At 39.6% G+C, this 10,969-nt stretch overlaps 1 protein-coding gene across 2 annotated transcripts in view; it reads right to left on the bottom strand.

Annotated features, from left to right (window-relative positions):
• Positions 1-890: 890 nt before the first annotated feature.
• Positions 891-10,969, bottom strand: part of LOC134651312 (uncharacterized) — a 371,060-nt gene continuing 360,981 nt past the window's right edge. For both annotated transcript variants that reach the window (XM_063506370.1, XM_063506372.1), the window contains 9 exons: positions 9,896-10,036; positions 9,364-9,514; positions 6,672-6,875; positions 6,119-6,284; positions 3,910-4,099; positions 3,419-3,586; positions 2,618-2,783; positions 1,801-1,916; positions 891-1,703 (listed from right to left, as the gene is read on the bottom strand). In XM_063506370.1, coding sequence (XP_063362440.1) covers positions 1,197-1,703; positions 1,801-1,916; positions 2,618-2,783; positions 3,419-3,586; positions 3,910-4,099; positions 6,119-6,284; positions 6,672-6,875; positions 9,364-9,514; positions 9,896-10,036 — 1,809 coding nt within the window. In that variant the 3' untranslated portion in view covers positions 891-1,196. The remainder of the gene's footprint in view (positions 1,704-1,800; positions 1,917-2,617; positions 2,784-3,418; positions 3,587-3,909; positions 4,100-6,118; positions 6,285-6,671; positions 6,876-9,363; positions 9,515-9,895; positions 10,037-10,969) is intronic.

The raw sequence follows: 10,969 nt of genomic DNA, 5'->3' as shown, positions 1-10,969 counted from the left end.
CAATAAAATAACATTACCCCTTAAACTTTCTACTTAATACTTAAATAAACTAATAAATGCGGTACAAAATAATCATTATAAATAGTAACAAAAATCATATAATGGCTTTAATTTGACACAAGATGACTAGATATAAAAAGATCACGACGTTTTTGCCACAAATATTTTATTGACGATTATTAAGAATAAATAAAAAGTAATTTAAGAACGCAATTCAATATTGCACTGCCCAAAATCCTCAGTCTTCTATAAAATTTAAATATAATAAATAAATATTGCAATATATTGTTAATGATACAAACATTCAAATGGATATTTATAGCGTGAAATTTGTAGAATACGATGTACGTATTTTTCATAAAGGTTCACAGTGCCTTGGTTTTATACTGTAATGCTGTGTTACTTATTTGATAAATAAATAATAGTAGAACCCGAGTGGTGTTACATGCGCGTTGCCGAACCTAAAACCCCGTACTCTCGTTGAGTTCTGCTGTAAGCTAGTCTTTACCAACTTCACAATAATAAGAAAGAAAGTTAAGTTAAGCTAGAAACATTATTTGGCAGAAATACAATACACGTTCCAGTTTTAAACCTGATATCACACAAATCTTAGCGTGTTTAAATCTATTGACTAGAAATTGCAATGATATTAATGATAATGTTGGGTGAAATAGTGACATTATATATAAGCCTACACATCTTAATGAAGTTGTCGATTATAAAATGCTAAGTGATTCTAGCAGTGGGGATATTAGCTTTGTGGAGGAACTAGATGATAAAGAATTGGCTAAAGAAGCAATCAATATTGATACAGCCTAGATAATCGACTCAAAAGTTTATAGAAAAGAGATTCGTTAAATTAAATTCGCATCAGGACTTAAATGGACCGAATAATAATGGAACGATATGGAATAGGTTCTGATAATGGTAAACTATTATCCCCACTAATTATTTTCTAAATCTATTACATTAGTGAACTACACGTATATGGAATCTTTGAAAAATAGATATCGCGCTACATTTAATTTTGATTTGATGATATGAGAGAATATTATAAATATGTCATGTCTGATTTATTCACATATTGGTCCTTAAGTTAAACGGGCATTTGAATCTAAGGGAAACTAAAATTCTACATAAATATTAATGATGGTAATGATTGTCTACGGGGTTTTATTAAAACCTTAACAATCGACTTAAGCTTTAACATTGAATCTATCAACTAATCTATTACTATCTGGTGAATCATCGGCAAATTTGATTTCGTTTGACGAATCAGTATCATCTGCAAACTTTATATCATCGAGATCTGTATTTGCTTTAGTGTCATAATCTTTGGTTTCTCTCGCATTATCGTTAACTCTTTTCAATGTATTATCATTGTCTGATTTATCTCTCCTGTGTACTTTAACTGGAGATCTTGTTAAAGTGAGTTCTTTCATTTGTATCGCGTCATCTTTCTTCTTTCTGCTTCTTTTCGGAAGTCTTGGGGAGTTTTGTAAGTCGGTGATGCTGAAGTTGAGAGGATGGATGATGTTGGTCCTGTCATGGACTCTGCGGGATTTGACGGAGTCGTTGGACTTGATGGATCTGTTGTCGGGTTTCTCTCGCTCAATCCTCTTGAGAGTGCTGCAAGAAGGACGATCTTCGGGGGACTCTGTGTTGCTGCCAGGGTCCGGATGGATATCTTTGGGAAGAATCTCCTGAAACAAAAAATACAAGTTGCTCGAAAATGCTGATTCTTAAAAAGTTTTCTTTAAATAGAATGGTCAAGAGAAACGGATAGGTTTAAATAATTACCTCATAAATAGGTATTTTGCTTTCATCTATTTCTTTGATGATATCTCCTTCTTCTATAGGAGGGATCCAGACCAGGAAAGCTGGGTCCATTCCTAGGTACGAGCCAGGAACTGAACCTGCAATTAAAAAATCATTATAAGCATCGTTTATTCAAATGCTATTAGAATCTGTTGTTATATGCATATAACGAGAAATGAAGATTATCTCCATAACGAAACTGGTTATCGACAGAAAAGCTACAACGAAGATTATTCTTATATCTACATTCTTTGAAGCATTTCTGAAGAAAGTATATCTGTAACTACTTAAGTTCTTCACTTTCTTTAGTTTTTCTTTTTACTACTTTTACGTTATTTCGCTTTTACTGAACAGTGACGTGGTGGCCAAAGTTATGTTAAAGGACAAAGTTTTATACTTTTACGCTATATGTTCAATGCCTTGCCCTTAGGACATGGCATAACAACATTTCTATACAACGTGACGCTGAACGCTCGGTCGATCGAAGATCACGGCTTGAATATTGTGACCATTGTTTTCATGAACATTTTGCAGACATGTGGATAGGTCTCTACCTGTAGAGTGGAGTAATAGAGAGTACTCTCTCCAGGCGGGTGTTGTGCCCGGGGACCGGAGTCCACTGAGAGGTAGTCCGAAGGAGTATATATAGTAACTATAGTAACTATAGTAAGTGACATTTGAAACTCCGTAAGTGCGATGTAGGTTTCTACCAAATGACGTTTTAGCTCCCTAACGCCATCTGTTAGAATCTTGTGGCATTTCGTCGACAGTGACAGCAGTGACGGGTATTTAATCTCACCTGCATTGTTAACCTCGTAGTCATAATAATCAATCTCCATCTCAGGATGCGAGGTGAGACTGAGATCAGAGCGCAGCAGCCGGCGGTTGCAGCTCTCTTTGTTATGTTTAGGGTTGTCGCGGATCCGAGCCGCGGATACCCCGCTCAGTGCTGGCGAGTACCAACCCTGGGGAACAATAAAGATTATGATTATGATTATAGTTTCATACCAAAACAGTTAAGGCAGTATAAATAGGTAGGTATAGGTAGGGCCTTAGAGTATAAATTTTAACAAAATGTATGCCCCTCCCTGTCCCTTCGGCCATCGGATATCAACCCCCCTAGTCCATCAGCTGGTGACGCCCTTGGGACAAATAAAAGTTGACGGAGAATTGTAGAAAAGAGTTAACCAGATGATTGCTTATTTATACTATTCCTAATGAAAGATCCCAAAGACAAAAAATTTCTGGCACGGTATGATGTGTAAGTAAGAAATCATGATGGTAAAATAAGGTGCAACATTTTTATAAGCAAAGTACTCCATCTATCTAAAAATTGGTGAGGATTAAGTCCTAAGATGTCTTTATTGTACAGATACTTTCGGGGATGCTTATAACTAGAAATTCCAATGAGGCGTAGTTTTCTTTGCGTTGCAAGGCCAGGCAATCACTTTCGTAAAAACTAGTGCCTGTACCAATTCTTGGGATGAGGACTCTAGGCTTCCATAGGCGATGCCGAGCAGACCTACGGTCCTAAGGGGACCTAAGGGAACGGTAGTGAAATGCCGGGATAATGCTAGGAATACTTATTGTTTTTACTTACGTTTGTCAGAGTAGCGGCGGACGAAGAAGATGCCCTACTTGCACTTCTGTCTAACAAGCTATCTTTGTCCTTTTCGCTATAAGAGTCCCTCTCGCTCACACTGGTCACGCTTGTGCTTATGTCCTCTGTTGCTGTCTCGCTTGTTGAAGGCAGAGGCGGAGATGTGACCTATGATTAAGAAATAGTTTAAAGTTTAGTATTGACTGAAGTAGGTAATTATATTTTTTTTTCTTTAATTCTTCGATCTTTTTATTCCGAAGAATGGCAGTTTAATGAACCTAATAACCCACACCACGCGTTGGTGGATAGAATAATGTTAGAATAGTTTCTGACCTTAATATAGGGACCCTAGTGTGGCCTTAGTAAGCCACATTACAGGGTACACCGGCCCAAGATAGCCGGATAAGAGACTTGGTGAAGAGACAGAGAGGGAGTGTCCTTACTCCACAGCCCCTCTGATAAGAAAACGGCAAAGAAGAAGAATTTGATACCTGTGGTGTATCAGCCATAGTCTGAGATCTCTTCAACGGTGAGTGCGTCATGGCGCTAACACTAGTTTGTCCCGCGGGCGCGCTCGCAGCAGACTCTGGTGTTATGGTGGCGTCGCTCGCCGCGCTGTGAGCGCTGCCTTCGCTGGCGTTGTCCTGCTCTTCCGTGTCCGTTGGTTCGTCTTCGTCCAGCCTTTAAACATAATTTTATTGGCGTCAATCATCTTTCTTTACCGGTTCTTGGAAAAATGTGTTGTGTAGGTACTTGTATATTGTGTATAGTCCTTATGGTCTAATAAACCTTTGTGTCACCCTAGGCCCGTAAGTGGGATTTTCTCCCCGCTACGCGAGGAGAAAATCTCACTTCCTGGCCAAGGCAAGACGTAAAACTTTAGGCAAACCACGGGCAGTAATTCGTAAAGCCTCAGATCGCATATTTATGGCTCTCACCTTCGGTTCGGGCCACAAACACCTGCGATCTGGAGCATTCACGAATTCACCTCCCTAGGTATGTAATATGTATTCACAATACCCTTGTTAAAAGCCTCTGACAAAATTATAATAGTGCCATCTGGAAGGTAGATACCAATATAATACTATAGTAAGTAAGTACAAGAGTAACAAAGACGCATGAAATTTTTATACCTACCTAACTAACACACGTTAGACGCATTAGAATATGTTATGACTGGACAATTCTAAACTAAAAATTTAACACAATCTGAAATATAATATTGCATCTAGGTTAAAATGTTTATCATTTTAGCCTTCCCTAAGAAATAAATTGGGGATATGATAAAATATACCTAATATTTTATCAAGACTTATATTAATCTATGATGTATTAGGCTTTTAGTTTAAGTAACTTTTACTTCCCTCAAATGAGGTGATTAGTCATAATTTCGCGCAAAAGGATTCCATTTACATTTTCACTTCCAGTTCCTGACAATCGTGAAGTAACCTTTGTCTTCAACTGATAACTACATATTAAGTAAAATAAAAAAAAACATACTTTAAGAATATCTAATCTAATACCTTTAAACGAGCAATTCTTGTTTATCTATTTATTTATATATATATATATATATATTTCGGGGATCCCGGAAACGGCTCTAACGATTTCGATGAAATTTGCTATACGGGGATTTTCGGGGGCGAAAAATCGATCTAGCTAGGTCTTATCTCTGGGAAAACGTGCATTTTCGAGTTTTTATATGTTTTCCGAGCGAAGCTCGGTCACCCAGATATTAATTTTGTAAAAGAGCTGATACCCTTCAAACTGATGAATCGAGTTTAACCAAACATAGCTAAGAACCACCGCAAGGAAACTCGCTTTCACTTTAAAAAAATCGCATCGAAATCGGTCCATCCGTTTGAGAGCTACGATGCCACAGACAAACAAAACACACAGACAGACATTGATGTCAAACATAGTTAATACCCCTCTTTTTTGCGTCGGAGGTAAAAACTAGTTTTAATTTACTTCAAAACGCATTTAGTCACAATTCATGACAGGTAATTACGTACAGTATTATTGAAAGAATAAAGCCGATTTTCCAAAAAATCAGGTTTTGTTTTTAAGATTAAATGGGTTTCTGGCTTTTAGTGAATTGAAAACAAAACAGAGTTCCCTTTCAAAATGAGATAATGAACCCTTGAATGGAGGGTTGCATTCATTGAGTAATTATATAGTATGGCACTTACGAATGGGTTTGTAGTGTCTTTGTTGGCGCACGTCTCAGTTACACAAGAGGTTGTTAGTTTGATTGGTGAATTTGGTGCGTGTATTTACATAATCTTTCAGTAGATGGTGTTTAAGTTAAAACGTTGAGGAGGGTTGTTAACTTTTTGCAATCCAAAAAATGCAGAACGCGTTTCTTATTTCTTATAATTTTTAAAATTTGTTTCTAGACATAACTATTAGTCCGTCCTGAAGGCAGCAGCCTTCGCAGAGAAACGCTGCCTCCAACTTCGGATAGCAAGGTACTACGGCACTAAAGGTGCCTAGAATCCACACAATAAACAAAGGTTACAGACGCTTACCTTTGCTCTTTCTCCAACGCCCTATCCGAATCCCTCAGCCTGGTATGCCTCGTCCTTCCCGAAGGCAGCAGTCTTCGCAGAAAAAAAGCTGCCTCCAACTTCGGATAGCATGACATTACGGCACTAAAGGCGCCTAGAGTACACAATAAAGGTTAATACAGACGCTTACCTTTGCTCCTTCTCCGACGCCCTATCCGAATCCCTCAGCCTGGTATGCCTCGTCCTTCCTGAAGGCAGCAGTCTTCGCAGGGAAACGCTGCCTCCGACCACTTCGGAGAGCAGGGTGCTCCGAGAGCCTGATGCAGCGGCTCCGAGCTCCAGCGATGCTGAACATGCTGTGACAGAAAATGGTTTTGGTTAATTTAATCGATGTGAACTTGGATTTTGACATTAAATAAAACTTTTAGGTATAAGTTTAAATTTTGAAATTTGACGATTGATGATGCCCTAACGGCACAATGCAATAACGTATTGACATCAACATAACTTTGTTGCATCCCCATTATTAGGACAATTATGAGTTTCTTTCGCCCACGTACCACCTGGAGGCGCACAGTGGAAAAGGAGGCTGCACCAGTTGACCTCGGCTTAGGTTCCATCAAGTCTTATGTACTCCACTATTTTGTTAAAATGGTCGTTGTAACTAAGACCATCGTCTCTGGACTTCCACTGATTGAAGGCAAGGCTGCTGAAGACATACGGTGGTTGGAAATGATTCTCACCATCACTATCTGTGAGTGATTCTTTATCAGCTGCCCTCTGATAGGGCGTGGTCCGTCTGGCCGAGTGCAGCGCCAGACCTAATGCAGCCAACGCGGCGGCAGCGGCTAACGCCAACGCCGCCGCTCTGGCGCCTCCGCCGGCGCCGAGCCACGCCGGACCCACGCCGATCGACGCCCAGGCTGCTGACGCGTTGCGGATCGGTTCTGGGGGGGAAATTAACACTTTATCACGTAATCACTAACCCGGGGATAACCGGTTAAACCTTGAGTTACCAGTACAATTTGACACTGGGTTAACGGGTTAGTGGGATGGTGCAAGTGGCGCTTAGGGTGGTATTCCACCTGTCCAATTTCTTTGTCCAATGTGCATTGCGTCTCACTCTCTCATTAAACAAAATGTGAGATGCAAATACACATTGAACCAAGATATTGGACTGAATACCACCCTTATGTAGGGTAATTTTTAACACAACATAACATAATTTTTGATTCTAATTGTATTGTTCAGGGTAGCTTGAACATAATATTGGCTATAATTATATGCGCTTAAGAAGATACTGGTAAAAATAAAAACCTGTAGATGTAGGCTAACTTAAAGCTAGCTGAGATAAGTCACGTTTATAGTAATGATCGCTGACTCCCTAAATTATTAAAAAAAAAGTTTTTTTATTAGAAAGTCGAAAGATGAGAAATATAACCAGGGTTATAACGATCGCCGTCATTGTATAGGACATGGATACGACATGGAGATTTTATAAAAATATCTCCTACCGTACCGTACGGGATTTGATTCAAATTTCCCTAAAATTTCTGATACTTACAATAAATTATAATTCATATTTGAAGGCAAAACAACTGGAGAACAACATCTAAAATTACACCAATTATATTTCCAGGCAGGGAAAAAGAAATTCCATTACCGCTAATGTCTCGGGTATCACATTGCTTTTTTATTTACCACCAACGATAAGATGACCTACAATTAGCATTTATTTTTCTGCCTTAGAAAGGAATGTTTTATAATACAACTGTTGCGTAATGTAGACCAATATACCTACATGTTTGATTTCATATTGTTTGAAATTTGAGGTAAAAGGTGAGCCTCTGTCTTACTGGACGCCGTCCTGTTGGTCATTCTCAATATCGTTGGGCGGACAGAGTGGAGGCAGATCTCCGTGAGCTCGGCGTCGGCGAAAGCTGGCGTGATACCGCTCTGGACCGAGCAAAGTGGCGTGCTCTTGTGTTGGAGGCAAGGCTCGGAACCGGTTTTTTCTTCATACAAAAAATACCGGTATTATTTCGTTCTTTTTCGTTCTTTGGTTTATTATTTCATTTTTAATGGGACAATCTAATAATACGAAGGTGTTACCTAAATACATGATTCATGCCTACGTAAAGAGCATACAATAATTAAAAATACTGGGCTATTTTGGGTTTTACAAAAAAACCGGTTCCGAGCCCTGGTTGGAGGCCAGGACTCATTTTGGGTCATCGCGCCAGCCAAGTAAGTAAGTAAGTAACCTCTGTCTTATCTTACCCATGACGCTATAGCCGGTATAATTCTAGGCTGCTTTTGTATTCTGCTATTCATGCTATTTTTATTTTAGACTGCTGTTTTATTTTAGTTATGTGAATTGGGAAGTGTAGTTTCTTTCATATCACTAATAGATTATTCGTAAATGCGAAAGACAAGTACCTACGCTTAAACCGCTGAACCGATAAAGATGAAATTTAGTAGGTATGGAGACAGTTGAGGCCCGAGTAAGCAATCATCATCATCGTTTCACGCAGACGGAGTTGCGGGCAGCTACAAGTATTTTTCAGATACATTAGTCACAGTAGCCGCACATCGGACACTGATTCGACCCGTGACCCGAGAATAAGAGTAACGAGCCCGGTTTGATTTCGTTTAGTGCGGTGGACCGAAAGGGCAGGGGAGGATATGACGCTAATTTAATTCTTATCTCGAATAGTTGGCAAATGATTTTATTAAGAAAATAAAACAAAGATTAACATACTTTCAGAAATAAAATAAACACAAATAACTAGAACTAGACTTTATATGACGAATTGTGAGTTAGATCAATACACAAAACTACTTTTTTCCGCTTGAGTTTGGCTAAATATACCTACTTTGTTGCTTGGGCGTGATAAAAGGTTGTCACTGTGCTCGGTCTTTTATAAGCAAATTCTCAAAAATATCTACGCAGTCTGACGTGCGGCATAACGGAAAGATCTTTGTCCGAAACCTGGCTAGCTCGCACGAACCTCAAATCTATTTTCTATTATTTCTATTATGCACGGCATCATATTGTCTCCTATTAAGTGTGTGTCCCATCAACGGCGATTCGATCGCCTTGCTGCTCTCTTCTCATGCCATGTGAGGCTACAAGTAGCATAACTAGGGCGCCAACCAGGGTAACATCTTACCAGGCACTATCCTGAATCATCAAACACCTACCGATCTGCGAAGCGTGTGCCAGAAAGCCTCCCGTGTAGTTATGATCCGCCTGATTCTTCGCTTTTCCCGAACGCAGTTCTACCAGGATGTGTCCTACTACATCCTGCTACTGGTATCCCATACCATGAGAAGCCTGATGGCTGTGACCATACGTCATACGTTGCATAACTAGGGCACCAACCAGGGTAACATTTTACCACGCACAACACTGAATCACCAAACAACACCTACCGATCTGCGAAGCGTGTGCCAGAAAGCCTCCCGCGCAGTTCTGATCCGCCTGATTCTTCGCTTCTCCCGAACGCAGTTCTACTAGTATATGCCCGCCGCCGGCGATCTCGATCGCCCCGCTGCTGTCTGTCGTGGTTTCCACGTCTCCAACCTGGGAAATGTAAGAGTAATGTAACTGTTCGATGTACTCCTCGATTAAGCTCTTCTCATGAATAATGAAGCAACTCCAGGATAGTACTAATCTTTTATTTACTTAACAACTAGATACATGTAGGTAACGTTTAGGTAATTTGAAAATCTATACAAATATGAGCAGCCGCTTCGGCTGTACGGTGCAGTCTAAATGTAGGAACGCGGAACGGGGAGCCGTGACGTATGTGTGTGACGTCATGTGTCGTCAACCGGTCCTCGCATGAGTACTTGTTGCGCAGGCAGAAAACAAAAAGGTAGCGCAGTTCTTTATGCCATAAAGTATATGTATGAGGAATTGAGTCTCGTTATTACTGTAAGGTAAATTGTCATAGAAACTTACCAAGGCAGAGCTGTCGGGTCCATCCCAAGAGGCCAGAAGCGGAGAACCAAGCGAGTCGCCGTCGCGAGCTCTCAGAGCTTGTCCCGCACACGGTAGCCGCACCGCTTCGAAGCGAAGCCGGACCACCAAGCCTTCTTCGGCCTGTGAAATGTTACTTAATTAATAGACACCCTTTATTTGTAAATTTTATGTATTAGGGACCGATCTACGATTTTCAAAGGAAATAATAAAAGCGTTAGAGCCGACGTAGCTTTTTTTCGGCGACACAACAGAAAACCACCGTGTTGCCGAAATAAAATATTTTTAGCTTATAATATTTTTATTATTGTATGTATGTTAGTTTGTAAGGTATGTATCTATGGGCCTTAGTTGCCTGATAATAAATGATATTTGATTTGATTTATTTGTCATGATCTATTGTCCACACTAGACGTGGGACTCTGGGTAGATACAGGTTTCGTTGTATGCAATTAGAACAATAAAATACTCTTTCATTTTTGAGATATACAGGAATTGCATGTCCATTGCAGTCTAGTATAAGAAATATTGTTAGAGTTTGGATTGCGTGTCCGAAGTTCCTTTTCCTTAAAATCGATGGCCACTTCTAGCTTTTGCCTGCACGAGGTACAGTTTATTTGAAAGCCACGAGGCACAACTGCAAAGTTACCACTCGTTCTTTGAAACTTGACATTGCAGTTTCACCTAGTTCCTCGCCTGACATAGGAAATAAGGAAGTGAAGTTCTTTGGTTCAAAGAACTAGTACAACTATAGTTTAGGTTTGATTATTTTCTTCGTATTTTGTACTTGTATGTCCATTTTCATTATTGGTAATTCGTCTTATTAGCCTTTACAAATGAAAAACTTAAATAATAGCATAGAGAAATAAGTAAGGATAGAGTGCTATAAACCGTGTTGAGAATAACGCTTATTATTAGGATTAAAAACTCGAGCCCTCAAGAGTCTTAGCTCTTGAAGACTCGACTATATTTGAGAATTGTATTTATTTATTTTACTCGTATATATAAGAAATCGTCTTTACCGCCTTTAAGGCGTTAAGCCTCGAGAGTCTTAAG

This window comes from Cydia amplana, chromosome 10 (assembly GCF_948474715.1).
Source record: "Cydia amplana chromosome 10, ilCydAmpl1.1, whole genome shotgun sequence".
NCBI classification, from domain to species: Eukaryota; Metazoa; Arthropoda; class Insecta; order Lepidoptera; family Tortricidae; genus Cydia; species Cydia amplana.
The sequence above is the reverse complement of the archived record's forward strand: the minus strand, read 5'-3'. Positions and strand labels throughout refer to the sequence as shown.